Source organism: Hydra vulgaris, chromosome 12 (assembly GCF_038396675.1).
Source record: "Hydra vulgaris chromosome 12, alternate assembly HydraT2T_AEP".
In the NCBI taxonomy this organism is placed as follows: Eukaryota; Metazoa; Cnidaria; class Hydrozoa; order Anthoathecata; family Hydridae; genus Hydra; species Hydra vulgaris.
Window position 1 is genome coordinate 69,435,627 of NC_088931.1, and position 26,874 is coordinate 69,462,500.

The 26,874-nt window shown below is 26.5% G+C and overlaps 2 protein-coding genes across 3 annotated transcripts in view; one reads left to right on the forward strand and one right to left on the reverse strand.

Moving 5' to 3' along the window:
- Nucleotides 1-4,953: 4,953 nt before the first annotated feature.
- Nucleotides 4,954-6,316, forward strand: LOC136088301 (uncharacterized). Its single transcript, XM_065811992.1, has 2 exons — nt 4,954-5,248; nt 5,304-6,316. Exons 1-2 carry the CDS (start codon nt 4,954-4,956, stop codon nt 6,314-6,316), a joined length of 1,308 nt encoding a protein of 435 aa, XP_065668064.1.
- A 1,391-nt stretch (nt 6,317-7,707) lies between these two features.
- LOC136088966 (receptor-type tyrosine-protein phosphatase S-like) overlaps nt 7,708-26,874 on the reverse strand; it is a 130,323-nt gene continuing 111,156 nt past the window's right edge. Inside the window, exons 14-20 of one of the 2 annotated variants that reach the window (XM_065814256.1) lie at nt 24,762-24,879; nt 24,007-24,092; nt 20,275-21,363; nt 15,164-15,474; nt 9,240-9,382; nt 8,955-9,090; nt 7,708-8,136 (exon numbers count right to left, since the gene is read on the reverse strand). In XM_065814256.1, the coding sequence (XP_065670328.1) occupies nt 8,038-8,136; nt 8,955-9,090; nt 9,240-9,382; nt 15,164-15,474; nt 20,275-21,363; nt 24,007-24,092; nt 24,762-24,879 (1,982 nt within the window). In that variant the 3' untranslated portion in view covers nt 7,708-8,037. Of the gene's footprint in view, nt 8,137-8,713; nt 8,808-8,954; nt 9,091-9,239; nt 9,383-15,163; nt 15,475-20,274; nt 21,364-24,006; nt 24,093-24,761; nt 24,880-26,874 lie in introns of those variants that run through there. The other variant, XM_065814257.1, reaches the window with a different exon arrangement.

Here is a 26,874-nt window from a genome sequence, read left to right on the forward strand (position 1 = left end):
TTCACAAATCAAATTAAAATAGTTTAATCTTTTATTGATTTAAGGTCAAAGAGTCAATTTTTAAAGAAAAGTTTTTATCTTTTAAGTGTTTGAAAAACTTTGCAACTTTTAATAATTCGAAAATCAGTTTGATTAGACAATACATGTTGTTTGATAAACAAATAATTGATATCTTTTCTTTCGGGAGGAGGTCAACGTCAAAGCGTAAATATTATACAAAACACAAGAATTCATCAGCAAATAACAAATATTGTATATAGTGAGCCACGTATTGGTGTGAATGAGAATTTTGATATTCTTTAATATTGGCATTTAAAACGTGATGATCCTAACTGGAAGGAACTTTACAATATTTCTCAAGTTGTTTTTGGTGCTGCATTTTCTCAGGTCAAAGTTGAACGAGATTTTGTTAGCTTTGCAATGGTCTACAACCATTTGAGAACTCGGCTTTCGGATGAAACATTAAACGCGATTTTAGTAGTTAGACAAAATTTGGATTTGCTTGACAAAGTCAAATTCTTTTTATTACATTAATCATGTATAATAAAAGATTCTATTTAATGTTACCTGTTTTAAAATGGATTATAAAACACAACCCAAACTTTAAATCTTATCAATGAAGTAAAATTGTTTCGATGATTACATAAATTAAACAAAAATCGATTTACGATTTTTATTTAAGTTTATGTAATTAAAAAAAAAAAAAATTACGAATAAAAAATGGTTATAAAATATTTTAAAATTTAAAAAATTTATCGTGCTAAAATATTTTATTCGATAGCTTTTGAAAAAAACCAATCTCTGACAAAGTCATAATTTTGTTAAAATGCTCAAAATTTGGCAATTAATATTATAAAACAACTTTCAAGATTTTCGTAATTTCGGGAGGCGGACGCCAATGGCTGCGAAAGAAAAGCGTAGTCGAGAATTTTTCCGTCTTTTATAAACTCTGCTGATAGCTAAATAACTATATTCAACTTGCATTAACATTGCTAACTGAAACATTCGAAAATAATGACAAGGCGAGTCCTTGATTAATAAAAAAATATTTAGTTCTTAACAAGTTATAATTAAAAAACCCGCAATGAAAACAATCACAATGTGGTGGTGTTTGAGGTCTTTAAAATCTACTATTTTCCTTTTTTTCTTTCTTGAAGAACGTCATTTTTTATCGTTTTCTAAATTGTAAAGTATCGTCAGGATGGTGGAAAAACTTATCAAGTCTAAAGTATCTAATTGGAGAGCATCAAAAAAAAGTTTTCATTTACTATCTTAACTTTTAAATTGACAAAATAATATTATTCTTCCAATAAGCTTGAATTATATTATAATACAAGCAATAAAAAAAAGGATTCCATTTAATGTCACTTGTTGAAATGGAATATAAGAGAAAACCTAAATTCTAAATCTTGTTATAAAACTTTTCTTATGAATATATAACTTTTTTATAAAACTTTTCTTACACAGGCAAACAAAAAATTTATTGCATTAATTTTAACACTTGTTCTTATCTAATTTTGATGCGCTGAATTCAAATCTGACATCAGATTTCTTGCATAGAATTTTTTAACTTTTGCAAATTTTAGGTAGTTAGCACATTTTTTCCGAAGTATTTCTGAATTGAAACTCATTTGGAAATTCTAGGGTATATTTTGAAAGATTTTATTTTTTATAAAATAAAAAGATGAAAAAAAAGTCAATAACACGTTTAAAATAAACAATTTGTAGCATAAACATTATCCCATCAAAGTCAAACCTTTTATAAATTTATAAAAAAGTGACGTAAGTTTTAATTTTGAAAAGGATTTCAAACAAATCGTTTACTCATAAATACTCAATCGGAAAGAAACTTTTGCTTGTAGCTCTTTTGTCAACTTGCTTGATGCAAGTTGACAAAAGAAAGTTGGACAGTACTGTTAGACAGTAGTCTGCCATCATGTGTTTTTCCAAACGTCCTTGAAAACGATCATCCATTTTCTTAAGATCTTGGTGGAACCGCTCTCCTTTAAATAATCATCTTGACCAAGAAACTGTTTAAGATGCCTATTTATAAAACGAAGTTTTATACTTCTTTCGCATCGAAGAGCACAAAAGGCTTTCAACTTTCTAACAATTAAACAGCAGAGTTTTTTTCTTTTTTATTTCCAAGAGAGTTTTTTACAACAGCCTCAAACGACAACCAAGCTGTTTTTTCACTTGCTATCCACTGTTTTAACAAATTCTTTATCACTTTTAAAAATCGAGAGTTTATGAGCAATCAAAAACTCTTGCTCCTTTTCCTTTATTGACAAACATTGCAACACCCTTTGTTTTCATTTCTTCTGGCGGCGGGAGACTAAAATACCAAATTCAGTATGACTTTCGCCGCTAGTTGGAAGGCAGAAGCCTATGGAGGTGGTTTCCAAATCATCATGCCTCCAAAACATCTTCTGACGGGGGCCGCCAGAAGCTTTTGCCTCCCAATTGGTGGCGGGCTTCAAAACATTCTGCCTCCAAAAATAAATTCTGGCAGCTGCTGCCAATTGGGAGGCAGAAACCACTGGAGGCGGTCTCTAAACCAACTTGCTTCCGAAATATCTTCTGATAGCGGTCGCCAGTGGCTTCCGCCTCCAGATTGACGGCGGCCTCCAAAACATTCTGTCTCCAAAAATAAGTTCAGGCAGCTGCTGCCAATTGGGAGGCAGAAACCACTGGAGGCGGTCTCTAAACCAACTTGCCTCCGAAATATCTCTGATGGCGGTCGCCAGTGGTTTCCGCCTCCAGATTGACGGCGGCCTCCAAAACATTCTGTCTCCAAAAATAAGTTCAGGCAGCTGCTGCCAATTGGGAGGCAGAAACCACTGGAGACGGTCTCTAAACCAACTTGCCTCCAAAATATCTTCTGACGGCGGCCGCCAGTGGCTTCCGCCTCCAAAAAAAGTCGGCTTTTCGGCAGAAAGTTACTTGCCCGCCGGGAGGCGTTATTAACTCTGATATTAAACCACCGTGAATACTGCTTAAATGCCATGAGTAGGCACTTCAACATTTTTTTTTTTAATGTAAAATGAAAACAAACAAAATATACCATAAGTTAGAGCTAAATATTAACGTTTAAAAAATAGCAAAATTATCGTTTTATTAATATTAGTCAAAAACTTATGCAACTTTTAAACTACTAAATTTATGATTTTTGTTGTATGACTATTGACGTTTTAAACGATTTAAAGTTTTTAAGAATCGCATCAACGTTTCCATCACGCCCGTTATTTTACTAAAGTAACAATAAACAAGACCTTATTATTCAAAATTAAGAATATAACAATTATGAAAACTACAGTACTTGGAATTTAATGACTAGGAAACAACCCACCATTGACACAATAAATTTGTAACACTATTTTTTAAAAATATTTTATTTAATGGTAATGCAAAAAATGTTTTACAAAAAAATAAACTAATTTAAAAAACTAAATTTCCGTCTTGAAAATTGACGAGTTAAGTCTTGAAAATTGAGTGCTAAAAGATTTAAAAAATTTTTCTTCTTAAAAGTTAACTTTTTGCTGGGAGGCATATTTTTTGTGTGATTATCGCTTACCATTCAAAACTATGCATATTAACTACTAGGGTAATATAATGCTATAATTGATTTTGTTATTAAATCAAAAAAACACTAAATAGGGGAGACCGGGGCTAGTTGCAACAGGGGTAAGTTGCAACAATGCGGTTTAAAGAATGGTTTTTGTATATTTTTCCTAATTTTTTCTTAAATAATATAACTATAACTTTAACGCGTCAGCTGTAAAAAACTTACAGTTATTCAATAAAAATTTCAAAAGATATTGATATATTTTTTTTTTCGATATAAACTTCTAAATTTCGTTTTTGAAGTTTTTTTGGGTTTTACTTTAAACTTAGAGGTATATGACCATAATAAAGTTATGGTAAGTTAAATAAATGTTTTTCAAACACGATAAGTCAAAAAAAAATTTTTTTTTTCAATAAAAATAATTATATACAATGATTAGAGTGATAATGATGCCTATGGGGTAAGTTGCATCAAATTGCTTGGGGTAAGTTGAATCATAAATTAGCTTCGGGTTTTGTTGATTTTACGCACTTTACTAGTTTTTTTCTAAAATAATGGACGCTTTTTTTTATGTAACAGCGTAAACAAACATAAACGAAAACATATATATATATATATATATATATATATATATATATATATATATATATATATATATATATATATATATATATATATATATATATATGATATATATATATATATATATATATATATATATATATATATATATATGATATATATATATATATATATATATATATATATAAATTTATACATAATATACATATAGCATATATGTATATATACTTAATATATAATACATAAATATATATATATATATATAAATACGCTTCATGTATATTATATACATATACAACTTATATAAACTTTTATTTTTTATTTTTAATTTTTCCAAACTTATCTTTATCATAAAATTTTGTTTTAAATTTATATATATATATATATATATATATATATATATATATATATATAAATATATATATATATATATATATATATATATATATATATATATATATATATATATATATATATATATACATGCATACATATATGCAAAGACACATTAATCATTCATATATAAATAAATGATGATGTAGGTTAAGTTGTATATAAGGACTTTAATGTTTTTTTATTTTATTGTTATTTGATTAAACTGTTATTTTGTGCTTAAGTAAAAATTGTAAATAAGAACTTATAAGAGGAAAACTGAAAAAGGACTTTATCCAACAGCAGTGGTAATAGAGACAGCAAACCATGTTATTGATGGAAAAGAAATATCGATTAGAGCATCAGCAAAAAAGTATGGAATTCACTACTCAACTCTTTTTAGTTACATAAATAAAGTAAAAAAAGCTAATAATATGGGAATGCCGCTACCTATTTCTGGTTATAAAAAGTCACGCCAAGTTTTCAATTTAGAACAAGAAAAAGCTATTGCTTCATGTATATCAACAGCTTCTGATATTTATTTTGGATTATCACCTTATGAAGCACGAAAACTTGCATTTGAATGTGCTATAAAGTATAACCTTAATTTTCCAAAATCTTGGTTAAAACTTTCAATGGCTGGTCCTGACTGGATGAGAGGGATTTTAAATCGACATTCAGGATTGTCTATCAGAACTCCAGAAGCAACAAGTCTTGAACGAGCAACTAGTTTTAATCGTGCTAATGTAGGTGTATTTTTTTCAAAAATTATCAGATGTTTTAGATAGAAATCATTTTTCTGCATCTAATATTTACAATGTTGATGAGACTGGTATCACCACTGTGCAAAAACCAAACAAGGTATTTGCTTGTAAAGGTATTAAGCAAGTTGGAGCGTTAACATCTCAAGAACGGGGGACACCAGTGACAATGGTGTTAGCTGTAAATGCATGTGGCAATAGTGTGCTTCCAATGTTTCTATTTCCGAGAAAGAAATTTTTTGATCACTTTATTCGTGATGGACCAAATGAATGGATTGGTGCTTCGAATGGGTCAGGGTGGATGAATGAAGAGTGCTTTCTTACTTACTTAAACCACTTTATTCGGCATGTCAAGCCCACAAAAGAAAGTCCTGTGCTATTACTTTTAGACAACCATCAGTCTCATTTATCTGTTCAATTAATAACATTGTGTAAAGATAATGGTATAGTTTTGCTTTCCTTCCCTCCTCATTGCACACATAAGTTGCAACCTCTAGATAGACCTGTATTCGGACCATTCAAAAAATGCGTAGCTAATGCACAAGACTCATGGATGAAACAATGGCCAGGAAAAACAATGAGTATATATGATTTGCCAGGAATTGCAAAAATAGCCTTACAGCGTTCTCTTACACAACAAAACATAACATCTGGTTTTAGAGTGGCAGAAATATTCCCATATGATAAGGATATATTTTCAGATGCAGATTTCGCTCCATCATTTGTTACTGATCGTCCAGCAACTCAATCTAAAGCAGGTATTGATATTAGTATATCAACTTCAATCTCAGATACAATTCCATCTCTGGCATCATTAGAATTTACCCCAGAGAATGTAAGACCTCTGCCAAAAGCACAACCTAGGAAAGAAATACTCACTAGATCAAAGAGAAAGTGTGCGGAAATTCTTACAGATACTCCAGTAAAACAGCGACTTATGGCTGAAAAAGAAGTTAGTTCTAAAAAGAGAAAGTCTAATACTTCCACATCAACAATCAAAAAGAAAAACATTAAAGGTGAATTAAATTGGAATTAATGTAATTTTTTGCATTAAAAAAACAATGTTTTTTAAACAAAATGTTATTGTGTTTTTATATCCTAAAAACAGAAAAAAGCAGAACTTAAATATCCTAAATACTCCTCTTGTCTTTTTTTAAACTTAATTGTTGTTTATTTGACCGAGAGAACTTTTTTTTAAAAAACAGTTTTTAGTTTACTAAACAAGTCAGGTATATGTGAAGTCTAGCATAATAAATGTATTGCAACTCAAGGAAAATACTACTTTCTTTTATTGTAATTATAATATTTTTGTTGCCAAATAGAAATTACAGATTGACTAGTAATTTTTCTGTGAACTCTACAAGGCTTATTCTTTTAAAGTAATGTGTTGCAACTTGCCTCATTCACTGTTGCAACTTGCCCCGATGCGGGGTAAGTTGCAACATTTTTTTTTTCATTTTTGTTTCACTATTGCGGAATAACTAAGTTTTATATTATATTTATCAATGTTGGATTAACATGTCACTAAGATCTATTTTATAACCCTGAAAAAAAAATTTAAAAAATATTAAAGTTTAAGGAGATAAATGCAGTTTTTTAAATTTTGCTGCTTTAGCCCCGGTCTCCCCTACTTTTAAAAATATTTAAATTTTAAAATGACCTTAATTTTTGAGTCAAATTATCTTTAAAAATAAAAATCTTAAAAAAATGTTTTTCTTATTATTGTTAAGCTGTGGTTTTACTTTTTGAAATAAGCAAATAAGAAGTTATTGTATTTTAAGTCATCAGTTGAAATATGGAAGAACACACACCTCTAACTACTTTGTCGGCATAAAACGTCAGATCTTTTTTCTTTAGCCGTTTGTTATCGATTACCGATATTACGCGCTCGGATGAAGTGCCTACCAGAAGTACTATTTTTGTACTTATATATTCCAAATGTTTTCAAAGTGTTACTTTGTTATACTGCAGTATAACAATGTAACATTTTGAAAATATTTGGAAGGTATAAGTGTAAAAATAGTACTTTACGGCATTTAATGATTGTATTTTTGTTATATTTTTAACAAAAAAATAGTATTAAATGTTGTTTTTGTTATTCAAAATATATAAAAAATATCAACAACAAAAATGTCTTTAAAAACTATTTTTATACTTATCTAATTCATCATTTTCAAAACCATTTGATTTTTAAGTAAACAAAAGTTGCTACTATATTTTATTAAAGCATTATTGTTTAAAATAAGTTAAGACATCTTTACGAAAGCATTATTCCTTACGAATCTGTCAAAACCTCTTAACGTAAATATTATTGTTTATAAATGTGGGTGTACTAGACATCCCAGAATCCCCGTTCGCTAAATTACAAGAAAATAGCGCGTTGAAAAAGGTAAATTTTGATATGTAGTTTGTAAACTTTGAAAGCTGTAATCGAAATGGATTATTCTCTCAAAAGTTTAATTTGAAAAATTAAAAAAAAAAAAAAAGTAAACAAGTAAACATTCAAAGAGTAAGTTTGCAGACATCAAGCAATGAAACATTTTTTATTTACTTTGTTGTCGGCCGACATGGCCCGATAAAGTAAAACGATCCAGATATAAAAGGTGTTGGTAAGAAATCAGGTCGATGTTCATGTGTTATCTTGGAACCTTTTTTCAAACGTAATGCATTTTTTGCATTGCATCTCCTCAGAAAATTCTCGCTCCCCCTATTATCAAGCACTGGCATCATCTCTGCAACATTGATGTAATTCGGTCCTCAGGGGATATGTAAAGTTAGAAACTTTGAGTCTTGACAAAATGATGTCAATGATGATATAAACAGAGACGAGAGCCAGTGTGACGATTCTTGATTTACCTATAATTCAAAGAACTTAAGCATTAAATCATGATTTAGAGGATTTGCTCAAATTTTAAATCAAGATTTAAAGAATTTGTTTAAACTAAGTGTATCAAAAAAAAATCGCTATATGAACTTAAAAGAAAAAGGGTAAAAAAATGTTACATAAAAATATTTGTTTTCTTAAAAAACTCTTCTGTAAAAATTTATCAGTAAAAAATACATATATGTAAAAAATTGATACAATATAAATTAAAATTTTTATTTTATTCAAAAAATTAAAAAACGCCAAATAACGTAAAATATTAATTTATTATCATAAAAGAACACAACACAACATAAAAGTATATATTAAAAAAAATAACATTTTTTTTTTACAAAAAAAAGTAATAAAAATTTTTCTATGTAACAATAATGTTTTTGTAACAAAATATATAAATATAAAAATAGAGATGTAAAATGTATACTATATATATTTTTGTAATATATTATATATTGTAATATAGATAATGTAATATAATATGATGCAATGTAATATAAAAGTGTAAATATAAACTATAATATAATGTAATATAATATAAAATCGTTAATAAAATTTCTTTTTCCATTTGAATTTATTTAAAATTTGAGTAAGTAGAAAAAGTCTCCAAATAATGTTTCACCAACTTATAAACAAATTCATATTGAAGCTAAAAAATAATTTAATATCTGAGAAATTCTATTCACTGAAATATCAAACAACTGTAAGGTAATTATTTAAGAACAAATAAATAAAAAGAAATAAAAATAGAAGAGAATTCTTAAAACGATTTTTAAAGTAGTCAACAAAAACTTACCAGAGTTTGAACAAACAGAGGTTGTGATAATTGAGCTCTTCGCACAACTTGAAATACATCAACCAATTCTTCTATTTGAGACTGTTCTATTGCATTTATACATGAAATAAAAGTACCAGAGCGACTTACACCGTTGCTATAGAAATTCAAAAACTACCTAGTTACTAAACTATGTATGTTTAAGCACTTAGAAAACTAAAAATTATTCAAATATTTAAAAAATAAATAATGCAAATGTTGAAAATATAACAAAAATATAAAGTAAACAACACGCAAAAATATTACTTGCAAACAACAGCAATGATATCATTTCCTAGACATTGTTGTGACTTTGTCACTTCACTAATCAATTGTAAAATTAGATCAAAACTTGGTAAACAGTTCTCCGACCAAAAGTTAAACTCTAACATGCACATGATAGTTTCGGTCTAAAATATAAGTTCATGTACAAAAAAAGTAAAAAAATGTATAACATTGAAATGAAGCAGAGATGTTTTCAAGTCACTTAAGAGCTCTCAAGTTTTGTTTTAAGTTACTGAGGTCAAGTCTCAAGTCACTTAGTAACACGTCAAGTCATGTCTCAATTCATGTCAAATTACGACCAAAGATTCCAGTGCCGGTGGTAGCTACATTCAAGCAGTCAAATTGCAATTATAAAATACAGCATGGACATGATATTAATTATAGATTTATACTTTATTATACTAAAGTAACACTTCAAAGCTGTAAAAGTAAAATAAACCTTCTGTAATATAGCAGATAAGATGTCATAACAAACAATACAGTGACATAAAACTTCATAAGCTATATAGCCTATTTACTAAAATTGTCATTTTTTCATTCATTTTAAACAAAGATTGCTTATGTTATTTTCAGAAACATAATTATAATAATTTATCTGTCTTATATTTTAAAAACACTAACTGAAAAACAGTATCATAAACTTCTTAATATTTTTTATTCAATCGAAAATTTTGAAACAAGTTTATCACTGGATAAACTTGCTAACTGCTTTAGCAGGTTTATTTGAGTGACATTATAGCAAGTGAGGTGTGCAAGCTTATAATATTGCAAAGCCTCTAAAGTGCAATGTAAACCAGAATTAAAAAACTGCCAACATATGATCAACTTAATAAAAACTACAAATTAATTGGGCAAGTCGCTTTGCCAAAATTAGCAAGTCTCGATTCAAGTTGAAAGTCTCATGGCAAAATCTCAGTAGAATCTTGAGTCAAGTCGGACTTGAGTTCGAGTCACACAGGACTCAAGTCCCAAGAAATGAATGAAGAGTTTTATACATGGTTGGCATTATAACTGTGAAAATATTAAAAAGTTAATAGTTTACTTGGGAAATTGCTTTATATTAGGTGTGATCAGTTTAAGTAAATTAGGAGGAAATTATATGGAAAAATAGAAAGCTGTTAGGTACATGTGTATCTGGCTTTCACGACACCAATTTTTAAATTAAGTAAAAATCTATAACCTGTTTTTCTGTTCTTTTTAGAACTTTATACTTTAAAAACTTAGACTTTATTTTAAAAGTAGAATGTTCAAATTTATTATATTATATGTCTTTTTAACATTTACTAACGTTTTCATTAAAACGAATAATTGATTATTTTACGGTCAAGTAAAAAATTACTCAATTAAATATATATGGTTGAAATGGACAGGTAATAATTATATTCATAATCAACAGTGTATCATTCAAAGTATTTGCTATAACTAGTCAATAAGCTTTTTAAGTTCAAAAATTAAAAAAAAAAAAAGATTGTGCATCAAGTGAATATAAATTATGCACAGAACTTTTTAAGAGATTCTTAAGGTTTTATTAATATCTGCAACAAGTTCTTTGCATGCCAAATAACAACATCTGCTATGGCACAACACCTGCGGTTGGCTACTGCACAAGTTGTGCAGTAGTGAAATGGCTACTAAGAAACAAAAGCATAAAAAGGATTTAAGAGATATGAAATAAGACAAAGGAAAGGCCATACATGTTAATATATCATAATCAGGCATATGCTTTCAAGGAAGAAAACCTATCAGCTTCGGAGAAAATTTAATGAAAATTTCAATTTACTGTTGAAGAAACTTCAAAATCAGATTTTTTGTTTGAAACAACAGTTGATACTCACCCAAAGCAGCTTTTCTCCACACAAAAAATTTTGTCATTAAAAAACTGTTATGTCAACAACTTGCTGATAAAAATGCAGAAATTCATATACCGCAAAATGACATGCTAATTATACAGGAGGAGATGGAGCAGATTAATACAAAACACAAAAAATGAAAAAATCTACTCAGAAAATATTATGTGCATACATTATTTGCTCCACAACTGTGGAGCAAATAATGTATGCACGATTGTAGTTATTGATCAATTTTTTTTCAATTAAACGAAATAAATTGATAAAATTACATTAATTTCGTTCAATTGAAAAAAAAAATTTTTACCACACAATGACATCCAACAACAAGGTGAGTGCCATATATTACCAAAAACATTTCTCTCCAAAATTATATCAAGTTGGATCTCAAAAGAAACAACTTTTTATATCAACATAAATAAATCTAATTTTTTAAAATTTATTGTAAGAAAACATTTTTAAACAAAAATAGAAAAAAGCTCTTTTTAAGACGTTTTTTTAACAATACGTTTAGTAAAATAAGACACTCACCATGTTGTCGAGTGTCTTTGTGCAGAAACTTTTTTTTTAAACCAGTTCTAATAAAATTTTTTAAATAATTAGGTCACAAAAGTCATTTGCAACCACAGGAGAGAAAAAATTTTGCAAAAATTTTTTTATTCATAACCCTAATGCCACATATAGTACTATATTGTATACACTTATATAATACTATTTTGCCACTAATAGCCATGATATATATATTATGGCAGACTTCTTGGCATTAAAAATAAGAAAATTGCTATATTTTATTGCTTGTTTCTTATTTCTCACCAAATGATGTTGTTGAGTATGGTATGAATAAATATCAACTATTTTCAGACATTATAGGTGGTAATATGGTTTCATTATAAAAAAATTGTGTGTGAATTGATAGTAACTATATGTTATTGTAAGTAATAATATGATTTATTTACTTGATTTTATTTACAAATAATAATCAGATAATAAGTCAAGTCATTTTGTTGGAAATATTTTTGCAAATGCGATTTTTGTATATACTATATTTTTTATAAGGTTATGAAAAAACTCTAATTCTTTAATTTATCATTTGTATATATTAGATCTTATTTCAGGTATTCTAGTATTAAGGTATACTGACATTCAACAACGAGGGTTGACTAAGGCGGAGATTGCTATGGCTCTTAGACTTGATAAAAATACAATTCTATCATACTGAAAGAAGTGAAATTCATCTAAAATTAAATTGTTTGCTTAGGTCAAAATTGATGGAATTCCAATTTATTTAAATTGGAGTATTGACTAAAAAAAAAAACACTCAGTTTCATATGTAAATATAATTTTTTTTTGCCAGCTATATAATTTTAAAAAATAATGATATATAATGATAAATTAAAATATAATGATAAATTCTTATGTTCCCATAAAAAAAAATTACCATGCAACAAAAATAAAAAATTTAAAAACAAAGTTAAACTTATTATTATTACAAAGATGACAATGACAACAACAAGATAATGACAACTGTATTTTTAATGAATAGTTTTACTTTAGTGTAGAAAATTTCTAATCAACACTATTCGACTTTTTCAGTTAACTTTTTGCATTGATTTTTATTCAGCCATTTTTATTTAAAAGACAATTTTAAAAATGATCAAATATATTAAACAAATTGTAATAAAAAACAAATATGTTTTACTTGTTTTTCAGTTAATTATTAACTTTATTTATTATCTAGGTTAAACAGGTAAGAAATACTAAATCTGGTACCTACAAATACTGATGTGATAGACACCAGCAATTTACGTATATCAATTGTGCTTGTTTTGATACACAATATAAAACAATGTTATATTGAACATACTGTTTTGACTTTATTTTGTAAAATAAGGAGATTAAGCTACCTCCCAGTGTATTGCTTTATAGTAGCTAGGCGGAAAAAATTCAGTTCAAGAAATCAACTAATTAATGGTATTTATATAATTACAGTCTGGCATTGGTAACAACTTGAGGTGTTAATTATGAAAAACATTCCAGAGCAACATTAAAATGACATTAAAAGTGCTGATCCTCATCAAAATGCCAGTAATAACGGACGCGACTCTGAGGAGATGTTTATTACTTAATCACTACACAAATTATGTTTACACATCAGCATTAATATTTTTTGTTTCCATTCTGAGGCCTTACATTGTTGTATGCATACTTTTTATTTTTGTAATCAATTTTTTGTTTTATTAGTTTTTGTTTGGTGATATATTTTTTGTATATCTTCATTCATATTAGTGCTTATAATACAGTTCATTGTTTATTACTATTGTAAGTACTGTTTAGGTGCATTGTCTTTCTTATTTATTTTTAAATATTCCTCTATTAATCTTTATTTTTGTCTTGACAACTGTCAAAATATGCTTTGTTTGAAAAATAATTCTCCTTTATTCTAATGTACTTCATTTCTTCCCTCAGGCGTTCACTGCTCGTGTGTGACCATTTGGCAAATTTTATATGCCAAAGTTTTTAAATAATTAAAGTGACATTATAATGTAGCATTGGTTTTTGAAAATATTTTGTTACAAATTTAGAGTGCTTGTAATACCATATAAGAAGACTTTAAGAAAGATATTTTGCTGATGTAATGGATTTTACTTTACAGAATAAGTACTTTTTTATTTCATTAAAAACTTTATTCAAAAGAGAACCAATATGGATTAAAATCAATTTGAAAAAATTAGTCAATACTGAAAAGTCTTGTTACAGTTTAAAAATTGAGAGGGGTTCAAACTTTATATGACGTCATTAGATTTAAATGCTAAAAGTTTGTTCTCTGAAATTTAAAATTTTTCAATGAATACAAATTTAGTTGAGAAAAGTAAAAAAAATATTTATCAACTTATTGTTCTCACGTTTTGAGGACGCGATAATATTAGGGCTTTTTTTCTCCCAGGCTCCAATCATTGCAATTTTTTAAAAGTATCCTTATTTGACGTAAGTATAAAGGTATGAATATTTGGAGTTTGCTCAATATCTGGAAGGTAAAGTCTCAAGCATCAAAAAATGGTCCGCACCAGAAATGATGGAAACACAGCTTGCAGGTTTTTTTATGAAGTCAGAGTTAAATGGTTAGATGTCAATCTCATTAAAAAAATTTCAGTATTATATTAAGAACACTATCCTTAGGCTATGTCATTATTTATTATGCATTTGAAAAACTTTGAATAATTTTCATCTTAATCTATACCAGTAGTATTATATCTGTTACTGTGCACAAAATACTTTATAAAAATGTATAAAATTATACAATATTTATAATAATTATATAAAAATATATAAAATTATATAAAATTATATATAATTTTTAACTTATAAAAAGTAATAAAAAAGCATGTATTTGTCCAATCTGGCAATTATCTGTCAAGTAAGAAAACTTATTAAAATAATTATTACCATTAGAAGTTTTGAATTTAATTAACCCACCTGTAATATCACAACATCAGGTTGAGTATGTTCTAAAGAGCTAGCGTCTAGCGTCTAGCTAAAGAGCTAGTTTCTAGCGTCTAAATCAATTATTTGTGATGATGAAGAATACTTAGAGTTCAAGTACCTAACTAAGTTTCTAAGAGACAGCATCTGTACTAAGTTTCTAAGAAACAGAATCTTATATGAGATTACTATCATTACTAAGGGTATCAAAGGTTTTTTAAAAAACTTGTTAAAATTAATTTTAACTAATTTAAAAATCATTCATAATATAAATGAATAGGTAGTAGGTATTCAGCTTGAATATTATTAATGAAATGATATGAAGCAAGAATATCATTAATAAAATACTAGTCTTACAAATGTTAATTGATCAATATTTTTAATGTAACTAGAAAGAAAAACTATGATATAATAATTATCACATAACTCAAGTCACATAATTTGAATTAGTTTTTTGATTTAATTAGACTTTTAAATTCAAGCAAACGAAAACTCATAAATACAAGCAAAATATAGAAAAATATTTTTTTAGTTGAAAAAACTACCTTTAAATAGCAATCTATAAATATAAAACTATACCTCAGTAGAAACACTCAAATTTCGTTTCATTATGGATTCTAACTTCTCTTCAGCAGTCAATTTTACAGTGATACCATTAAGTTTTAAGTCGCAATCCGATGGGTAAAATCTATAATAAGATTTTTCTTTTTGTTCATTGTGAGAGGTAAGGTATACTATAGTTGAAACATTAAGTTTCTGTAAAACATCCCAAAACTCTGTGACAGTGGTTTGCAGTGGACATTGAGTTGCAATAAAAGCTGTCTTTCTTTTATAACCATCAACAAACACAGCATTTAGGTATGGTTCACTAGAAACCAATGCATCCTCTCCTATAAAACAAATATCAAACCATAACTTTAAGATAGAGTACAACAGTTCTAATTATAGAAAACAGGTAGATTTTAACAGGTGTTTACAAACCAGTCAATGTAGTGACATCTAAAAACATAAAAAACACCAACAAACAAAAACAAAAACAAAAAAAAGAAAAAAACAACAAAAAAACAACAACAAAAAAAGTAGAAGACTATTTAAGCAACAAGAAAAAATAAAAAACAGAAAAAAGAAAGAAAAGAAAACAAGTAAATAAAAATAAAATATATATATTAAACATATAATTAGATATAATTATTAATAAGTTTAGAAATACTTAATGAACTAATTCCAAATTTTTTATATAATGCAGTTCATTGTAGCATTTTAATCAGCTTGCCCAGATTTAGGTGCCTTCATGGCCTGGATCTTGCTTTCAGTGACCTTTTTTAATGATGCTATCTATTTTTACTTCAATTCTTTATCACCTTTAGTTGCTTTGTTGCTTTTTAAAAAGATAACTTTTACAAGTGTTCAGTAACTCTCAATTATGCGCTGCTCAGTTTAAATGATTCAAATTTTTTGAGACAATTTCAATGTCATTTTAGTTGTCTTAATTCATTGTCTTCTTGGAGTAGTGGAATGTTACCAAGTCCAGCCAAAAGATAACTGCCTTGCTGTGTTTCTTAATAAACAGCAAAAAATATTTCTGAAGACAATGATGTACAAATTGGAAGCCAAACTCATTTAAGTGACAAATGGATCACTTTTAAGACCAATATTTATATTTGTATATTTAAATTTGTTGCTAGCATAAAAATCTTTTTACTGATTATAATATTGATGGCAACTGTGAGAAATACTTTTTGCAGTACGCTTGGTTGTCCTCAATAATGCATAATTTTTCTCAGTTAAAAATTTGACCTTCCTTGTGCAGTGAATGGCTTTTAATTCTCTATCAATTGATTGCTTTGAAATTTTTTTTTTGGTATAAGCCTTCAAACCCTTGCTCTTGAGTACTTATCTGATAAGTGAACGACTTCATTTGAACTTTATGGTGAAATCTCTTTAAGATTAGCATTGATTTCTTGTAATTAACCAGATGATCAAATTCACTTTTTTTTTGTCAACAAAACCTTTTATCCCTCCACTGTCCCTTTTTTTTCGATAACTTAAGTCTCCTTGTATCTCCTCAATATGCATCCAATTAAAGATTTATTGACTTTTAACAATTTTTTAAAACTTTGAAATAGAGTAGGTCAGATTGTATAGGAAAATTTTCAACACTTTTTTCCTATTTTTTAATTGTTTACTCGCTTTAGACTGATAAACTGATAGCATTAGTGAAAAACGAATAAAATTATAATATAAATATATATTATACGTTATCTATATATGTTCTATATAGAATATGTATATAAAATATCATTATAAAAAAAGTATTGGAAATAATTCAATAAGTATTTCTCGAGTTATTGCTAATTATATATGACTGGAAAGTTTTGAGCCCAACCAAACAAATAATAATATTTATAATAATATTAATAACAATGATGATAAAATTGATTATTACTAAAGTTATAAGTACTACTAAATTAAAAGTACTACTAAAAAAAAATTATTACTAAAGTTATAAGTACTAAAGATTAATAGTTAAAAAATAAAAAATAAATTATAATAATAAAAATAGTTAATATAAATAATGGTAGATTTACTTTATAACATTATAATAATGGTATACTTTCTTTTGACATTTAAGCATGTAGTACAAATGACTAAAATGTTAAAGAAGTCATTTGAAGTTCACTCGAGACAGAGTACAGAGAACATTTATAAACACACTCAAACATATTTTAAATATAATTTTGTAGAGTAGTAAATAATCAATATGAGGATACTTTTCTCCACACATTTGTGTTACATTTGATGATAAATTTGTTCTCCACACATTTGTGTTACATTTGATGATAAATTTGTTCTCCACACATTTGTGTTACATTTGATGATAAATTTGTTCTCCACACATTTGTGTTACATTTGATGATAAATTTTTCTGATTTTTTATTTGCTTAAATGAAAAAAAAAAGAAAAAAGAAAGAGTTTGGTAATTCACTTTGGTATATATCAGATACAGAAAGACAACTATAAAACATTACAAGATACAGGCATTATAGATTTTTAGTTCAAAAAATTTTGTATTAGATATCAGATCTAAAAGAGTCATTATTCTGATAGATGTATATTATAACCTAAAAATGCAATTTAGTAAAAATTTACTTTTTGATCCCAAATCACACATCACAAAACTAAAGAAGAACTAAAGAAGTTTATTGAAGTGAACAACTTCTTTACCTTTAAAGAACGTTATTAAATGAACAACTTCTTTAGCTTTAAAGAAGATTATTAAGTGAACAACTTCTTAACCTTTAAAGAATGTTATTAAGTGAACAACTTCTTTTAAAAAAGGTAAAAAAGTTACTTTTCAGCGTGAAGATATTTTTTCATGATATTACACTTTGTAACCAAATAATGTGATTTAGTAAAAAGTTAATTTTTTGACCCCCCCCCCCCCAAACAATACACCAATAGCTATGAGAAGAAAAGTAAGAGTAATAAATAAAGAGTTTGGAACATTTTATCAAATTATTCGTAGCTTTATCCAATTATCTTTTAATCATCTTTTTAAAGCTAGGAAGTTTCAAAATAAAAAATTGTTTTAAATCAAATGTTATTTATAAAAAAAAAAGATAATTAAACACAGACTGATTTGTGATTAAATAAAAAAATTTGCAAAATGGTGCCGGTACTTGTGCACAGCACATTGTTACCAAAACTTTAACATTAAGGAAAATTTTATTTCATAGAGTTTAGTAAAAGCTCTCCAGCTTGATTCTTTGAAAGCTAGTCATCCTATTGAAGTTTATGTTGATACAATATCATATTGTAAAGGTTCAGAAGTTAAATGCTTTATGATTATCTTGGAGAAAGAAATTTTCCAAAATAGACTTTGTATCTTTTTAAAAACATTTCAGTTTAAAAATGCTGCAACAAGTACATGTTTTTTCAAATTTTGAAGTATGAATGAATTTTTATTGAGTATGAATTAAAAAAATAAACTTTTAAATAAATGTTTAAAACCTTATAAGCCTAATAAATAAAAACTTAAAGCCCCCACTTTGGAACATAATTCTGTGTAAATGTGCAAAAAGATATTTTACTTTACCACCAACTCTCCCATTCTGAAGTAACGTTGGTATACTGCTGTTTTATTCAATTTATAACATTAAAAACATAACATGTTTAAAAATTTTAAACATGTTATGTTTTTAATGTTATAAATTGAATAAAACAGCAAAATATGATCGGGGGCATAAGTCATGCATAAACATATATAAGTCATATATATGGCCTTCTTAAAATATACAGTCCTAAAAGATGCATTTTTGCTAATAAATAGAAAGATTGTCTTTTATTTTATCAAAAAAAAATAATAATAACCTCAGTGCATAAGCAAAACAAATAAACAAAAAAAAGTTTATTTTTGTTTCTCGATTTTTAATAATATAAATACTTATAATATAGTATGATAGATTGTTATATTTTTTTTGTTGTGGTCTTTTGTTTTCTAGACAAAAATGAAGAGTATGAGACTCAGGCTTGGACAGGAATGGCGTGCGATTGCACTCTGTAACTGATCACGCTAATAATGTTTTTTCTTAACAATTTGACCACGGCTGTTTTAATAATGTTTTAACAGTTTAAATGCAATAAAAAAATACTTACCTTAAGAACAACAATTGACCATTGTTCTTTTCTAACATTTTTATTTTACGCTAATCCTTTGAATAAAATAAAATTAATTATAATGATCGTTTAAAATAAACGCATTTTGTGTGAACTAAATATGTACATTTTTTTTAGTAGGCATGTATTTTTTATTTGATAAATTTAAACATTTAAAACTATTTTTCCATGTCTTTCTAAAGTTCTTTAAGTTTAATTAAAATCTTCCCGTTGCAATCGAATGATTTAATTGCTTTTTTGTTCTATTTTTACGAAGAATTGTTTAAAAACTTTTTTTTTTAAACTTGACTTGACTAATGAAATGATTAAAAAATACTATTTTAAAAAGGCTACTTAAAAAAAAGAGTAATAATTTTTTTTTACGTTTTCAAAAAAAAATGTTAATGCAATTTTAAAATATTATATATTTTTCATTTCAATAATTTAATTTCACTTCTTAAATAAACAGCAACTTAAATAAAATTTGTTCATTTAATAAACAATTATAAGAAGTAATTTGTAAAAGTGTTTTACGTAACTTTAATAGAATGTTTCAAAAGATAAGTTTTAAAGTAATTTATTTCAACCACAATTAAAAACCTAACAAAAAGTAAATTTTGCTTTAAGTTTGAGTTTTTTGAGTTTGATTTTAAAGCTCATATATATATTTTTTTATTGATGAATTGTTTTCTATTTCTTTTTTTTAATTTTTTATAGTTTTCAGACTTATAAAAAAAGACTTAAAAATGTTAAGCTTAACTGTTTAGCTTAGCGTTTCTTTTTTCAGCACATTTCTGAGATGTTTAAATCATAAAAACATCTAAATAGTTGTGGTCAAGTTGTCAACAAAAAAAATCATTTGCGTGGTCAGCAATAGTGATTGATTGCACACCATTCCTGTCCAAGCCTGTAGACTGCATACTTCAAGTAGGCCCTGGTCATATAAAAGCATTTATAAAGCTAAAAAATCAACTAATGGTAATAATAATAAAAATAGATGGTAATAAAAAATAAGTTCAAATGTCATAACTTACGTGGTAAAATGTGAGGGTATCTATTATTTTGCAAATTTTCATTTAGCTTTGCTGTTTTAAAACAACAATTTTCTTGAACTGGAGCAATACTTTTAAGAATTTTTAACTCTTCCTCAAGAAGTGTTTTTCCTGTAGAAGAATTTTTTTTGAGTAGTTTGTTGAGAGTAGTTGGGAAATTTGAAATTGAAATACCAGTTTGACCACATGTTACTGCTTCATAAATTGCATCATAAACAAATACGTATTGCTCTTTTGATTGAACCATTTGCATTCTGTCTTGGCGAATAGCTTCAAAGTAATTGAAAATATCAATTTTTTGTTCTGTGTTGATTAACTGCAACATTTCATTGACTATAATAAAAGTGCCTGTGCGACCAACACCAGCACTGCAATGTACAACAGTTAGAGATTTATCGGTATATGGCACTAAACATCGAAATCGATGACAAAAGTTTAGTAACATTGTTGAGTATTCAGGACAACCGTTATCAGGCCATGATGTAAACTGCATATGAATAAAATGATGATTTACTTCTTTGAAATTTAAAGAAATATAACGAATAATATAATCAGCAAAGTTTTCTGTTTTTGTAACACAAACATTAAGACCGCCATATTCTTCATTACTTTCTGGCCAGTATTGTGCACATTTTGCTTTTCCATTTTCAACCAGATTGGTAAGCATTACAATAGCTTTAGGTTTTTCATGAAATATCATTCGCCAAAAATCAACAATAGTCTCATTATTAGGAGCCTGAGTTGCAATGTACATAAATTTTTTAGAATAAGAGTGTATATAATTGGCATTAATATAGGTGTTTTCATTATTAGAAAAATCAGGAACAAGTTTGACCAGTGAGTGATCATATGGAAGAATGTTTGCATATCTATTTTTTTTGGGGTATTTTGAAGCCTCAACGTGGGTATATATTTTGTTTGCAGGAACACTCTCAAACTGTGCAATAAGTTCTATGCAACCTTTTTTTTTGACTTCCAAGTAAAAATTAATAAAGTTTTTCACTGTTACCGATGGCCATTTCTGAATAGTAATTAAGTTGCCATAACATTCCGTCTCCTTTAGAGCAAAATCTAATAAATAAAATATTTAAAGATTAGTTAATTTTTTCTTGAAAGTTACATTTGAAAAGTAATTTTAATTGTTAATAAATATCCAGTTAAAAAATATTTTTCAATGAAAAATTCAATCCGAAAAGTGTAAAAAAAGAATAAAACCCAGATATTTTTAACAGAACATTAAAAACCTTTTACTATTGGTTTTTGTTATAAAATTACAACAAAATATTGTAATAGAAATAACAACAAAAAGAACCCAATTACTTAGTTTTAATTAACAATTTGCTTAAAATCAAAAAATTTAAATTTCAAAGTTATTAAAAAAGTTATCAAAATAGTTAAAAAAGTTGAGATTATTTTTAAACTTTTCTTATGGTTTTATACAGTCATTATTTTTGCTTTACCGCAAATAATAAACAAAATATTTTGTTGTGGAAATAACAAAATATTTTGTATAGAACCTATACAACCAACTTAACTAAATAGCTTGAAGTAGGAAAAGATTAGGAATTCGGGAAACTGCTATTCTTACACTGAGTGATTAAAGTGATTAGCAAAACTTGTATTAAAACAATAGTCTTAGTCCAATGCTTTGTTTAAGAGCTCTGTAATATCCCAAAAAATACTGTCAGATAAAACTTTATCTGCATGGAATAAGTTTAGAGGCATTTCTAATCAAAAAGAAACAATGGAAAAATTGTAGAATTGTGGGAAACTGGAAAAGATGTTGGATATAACAAAATGTAGATTAAAATGTTCCAGGTAAGAAGGTTCACAATTTTTCTATTGAAGTATACTTTTTATGCATATTTATTGTATATAAAGGCCACAACTTTATTCAATATGGCTCAGATCTCAGAGAGATAAGTTTGGAGAAAAATCAGACAATTAAATTAACAAAATAGAAACAGTAAAACAGAAAGAAAAGAAAAATAACATACAGTAGCATGCAAAATTAACTGGAAAAAAGCATAAATCAACATAACTTTTGAATTAAAGGAATAATTTCTTTCAAATTTTCACTGGAATATCAAAATTTTGATTTCAAAAGTAAAAACAAATGAATTTTACTAATTTAATTTTACTAAAAAGTTCATTTTATTTAAACATGCACGTGCAAAAGTAAAATTTGAAGTTAAGTTACAAAATCTTTTCAAAAATCTCTTTATACTCATTCTTAGTGCCTTCTTATTTCTCCCAATGTAAGTTTATCATTGGGAGAAATAAGAAGGCATTATACCATTCTCATTTGACATAAGCATGAGCATATCTAAGTTTAAAGTTTGTCTAATGACTGAGAGTGTCATACACAAAATATCAAAAATTCTGTGGGGACCCATGGATAATCTAATTAAAAAACTAATTCTAAACTAGTTTACTGGGTTTTTTAGTAATGCAAAACTATTTTTCAGGGATTGCAATCCCACACACTTTTCAATCCTACTCTGTGATCTAAATCTGTATGAGATTTTAAAATTCCTGCAAGATCCAGCAGGATACTGCGCAGGATTGATAGAATTTGATTTGTTATACACAAAATAAATGACAAAATGACAATTGTACTTATCTTTTAAGAATTTCAAGCTTAAAATGTCAATGATTTTTAAAAAATGTATGAAGGTGTGGTAAATAAAAGTAAACCAATCTATTTGTAAATGAATATAATTCGAAACTTTTAAACTTTTTGTCTAATAAAAATTAAATTTTTATTATCTAACATAAAAATATAAAAAACATAAACGTAACTTATAGTTTTTAATATAAAATGTGAGAGAATCATTCCAAGAATTGTGATCTTAATAAACAGATGCTACTAAAAGTATCATCTCCCAATCTACAATTCAAAGGACTGCATATATAACCGGCAGCTAATTATTTAAATATTAACTTTAAAGAAAGAAGTTAAAGCGAAGGTAAATACGCCATTTTAAAATATAATCAAATATTTAGTCAAGATTTTAAAAAGTATGTAAAAAAGTAAGTTTTTAAAAAGTAAGTGTGACATATTTTTCTTTATCATGTGCACACATTTTTTGCATCTTTAACATAACTACTAGCAAAACAAAAGTTTATCAAAATGCTGCGTTCCAAAGTCTTCAAATATTTTACTAAATAATTTTTAGAACACACATGTGCAAATTTGTTGTGGAAATAATTGACCTGAACTTTAAAAAATAAATTTACTACTATACACACAAATATTAGTGTAAATAAAAATTTATTTGCTAAAAGAACACAAACAAAATAGAAATAGACTGTAACTACTTGAATAGTAAAGAACACATTTTTTTATAACGCGTCACAAATGCAATATTTCTCTGTAACATCGCATATCAACCATTAGTACCAACGAACATTTGATTGCGATGCGCTTTTTTTTTCACCAGCAAACTTTTTATTGGGTTTGTTACACTTATAAATTTAAATTTGATTTCTGCTGTACCTTTTTTGTTTAAATGAATTGCGTAATTTAAATTCTGCAAATCATGCGAATCCTGCATTAATTGATGCCAGATCTCACATGCACTGAAATAATAGGGGATCCCACTTTGCGGTATTGTAATCTCTAGCAGCCAGTAACAAATTTGTTTTGAAATTTTTATTTAATTTCAAGTTTTTAAAGTTTGAAAACCCATTTGAACAAACTATAAACCTTACCTTGATTTTGAAATGGTTTTTGATTACTTATATTATCAATTTCTTTAGACAACATTGAATTATCTTTATCAACATTTTTTCTTTTTCTAAAACGTTTAATATTAAAAAACTTTTTTAAAATTAAAATACAAATAAATTCAATTATAAAGTCTGTCAAAAATTATAATAATTATAATTCTTCGTATTCTTTATTTTTTTATTGAAATTCTTTATATTTTAATTAAACTAATGCAATTTAGTTTTATATATTTTATGTTATTATGATATACATAATGTATGATGATGAATTGATGGATGTATGACTATTCATCTTTTTATCACAATAATGATATTATTTTAAGAGTTTCAATTATTGTTTTATTAACTTAATAAAACAATAATTGAAACTCTTTAAACTTTCAGTTGATGTCATCAACTATTCCATTTTATATTATATTTTAGCATATAGTATATAATAGATATTTTGTTTTTGAAGCATCACTAATGAGATTACACTAACGTCCCCATGAAACATAGGATGTTACATCAACTGAACATAGAACACATATGTATACATGAGTAGTTATGACAACCTACAAAACATGAAACCATCCATGGTATACAAAAGTGCTTAAGTATAGAAATATATATAAACCTCTATAATATTAAAATTAACATCAATGTAATTAATTATTAATAATATAACACCAATACTGATAGTGCAAACAGTTAATAATTATTAATATATCTCCAATTAACTAAAAAATGAAAAATACTTTATCAAAAATGCTGTCAGAAGCACTGCAAAAATCGGTATGGCAGCCAATGCAAAAAGATATGAATAATTTGAAGCTTTTTTTTTTCCAACTAGCTGAGATAAAAAAATGGTGGAAGCTATAAAAAAAAAGGTTATAAATGTCAAAACTTTCTCAAATCATTTCAATGTTTTGTTTACAATTGAATGTTTCGTTCAATATTCATTATGAAGTTTAAAGATTGTTTTGTATATAAATGTTGTTAAATAATATTTGCATCATAAAAATAAATTTAATACAATTTTTGGACAATTTATTAATACAATTAATAGAAATTATTTTGAGCCAATTTTTTGTTACTTATATCATATACATGTTTATTTTTGAAAAACCAACAATTCTATACCTTAAATATGTATGTGCGTTTTTTAACTAAAGAAAAATACATGCATATTATAATAAATGTTATGTTTAACCATATTCCATTTATGAATTCTTTTTCATTTATTGATTTTTAAACTATTTTTTTTTGTATCAATCTTTGAAAAAATTGGTATTTTGTCAGTTCAACATTTTTCTTTGTGTTTCAAGTTTACATGCACTTAACCAGATATCTTCTTTTAGCAAGTGGTTCAGCTCTGGGACACACCAGCAGGAACATAAATATTTATTTTGGTGTTTTCACAGTGATTAAAAAAATGCAAATTTTTAAATTAATTTTTAGAACTTGGCCTAATATTGGACTTGCTAGCCCAATATTAGGCCTCCAGTCAGCGCTTTATGGGTTAATTAGAAAATATTTAGTGGTAAATCTAAAGATTTAAATCTAAAAAAAGTGATAGCAGATTTAAATTTAAACTTTTTTTTAGATTTAAGCAGATTTAAATCTAAAAAAGTTAGTGGTAGCAGATTTAAATTTAAAAAAGTTTTCAATTTAATGCAAAATTTAAAATTTTCCAATTTTTAGCTTACAAATCTCTAAAATCACCTAAAATGTACTAGTGATGTAAATTTTCCGGTAAAATTTGATTCAAAATTTACAGATTAATTTTGAATTGAAGAGGGTAAATTTTCTTTAAAAAAATTTTTTTTTTAAATTGTAAAAATGATTAAAAAAAATTTCAAAATTTACCTGGCGGTAAATTTTCAAATTTTTTCGGGTAAATTTACAGGAAACTTTTCGGGTAAATTTTTCGGTAAATTTTACCTTTGCAACATTAAAATGTACTAACATTACTTTAAACTAATTTGAAAAGTTTTTAGGGATTTAGGTGGAAGAAGTTGTGCATCAGGACACTGTTATGAATCGGTTAACACTTAGCTCGGTATGGGATTTATTTATTATATAAGTATAGCATAATATATATAAGTAATTGCCAGAAAAAAAATCTACTTAGAAAACACAAAAAAGTTTTTGCACATTCCATAGTGGAGTTGTCAAGTAGCAGCAGAAAGGTACTACACTTTGCAGATGGTGATATTGACAGTTTACAGCAAACTACAAAGTTGTATGGTATATAAAAATCTTACAAATATATAAGTTTTTCCCAGCTTATTATTGTGGATAACATTTTAAAAATAAAAAACCACTCTAAAGTCTTTTCTGATTTGCAGACAAATAATTCCCTTGAAGAAACAGGCTTAAAGCATTATTTTAACAGATGTTTTTGGTCACAAATAGCTATTTGTTCCTTAAATTTAATTGGCTTCATCAAATTCAAAGTAACTTTTTGTTCTGAAACTTTATCAATTTCTTTTCAAATTGGCATATTCAATAACAATCAATGAAGGTCAAAGTCAAATGTTTGATGAAGTTAATGTATATCTAAAAAACTGTGTTATTCTAATGGTTGACTATTGAGTGTTCAAGAACAATAAATTGTTTGTTTTTAAAACCTGATAAATAACACATTTAAGGTATTGTTAAAAATAGTATACAAATAATGTTATATTTTTAAATATTTGTAATTTATAGTCTTATATCATTTTTTGTTTATTTTCGCAGCATTTAAATCAAAAAAAATTTTAATTTTAATTTACATTTTTAATAAACTTTGTGATGCATATTTCATTTGTTTGATCTTTTGTATTTGATTTTTTGAAATTATTTTATTATTTAAAGTTGTATTATTAA

Coding starts and splice junctions, on each gene's coding strand:
- LOC136088301 (XM_065811992.1), top strand. CDS start 4,954: ATGGGAATGCCGCTACCTATTTCTGGTTATAAAAAGTCACGCCAAGTT. Junction 5,249..5,303: donor AAGTCTTGAACGAGCAACTA/GTTTTAATCGTG, acceptor CAGATGTTTTAG/ATAGAAATCATTTTTCTGCA.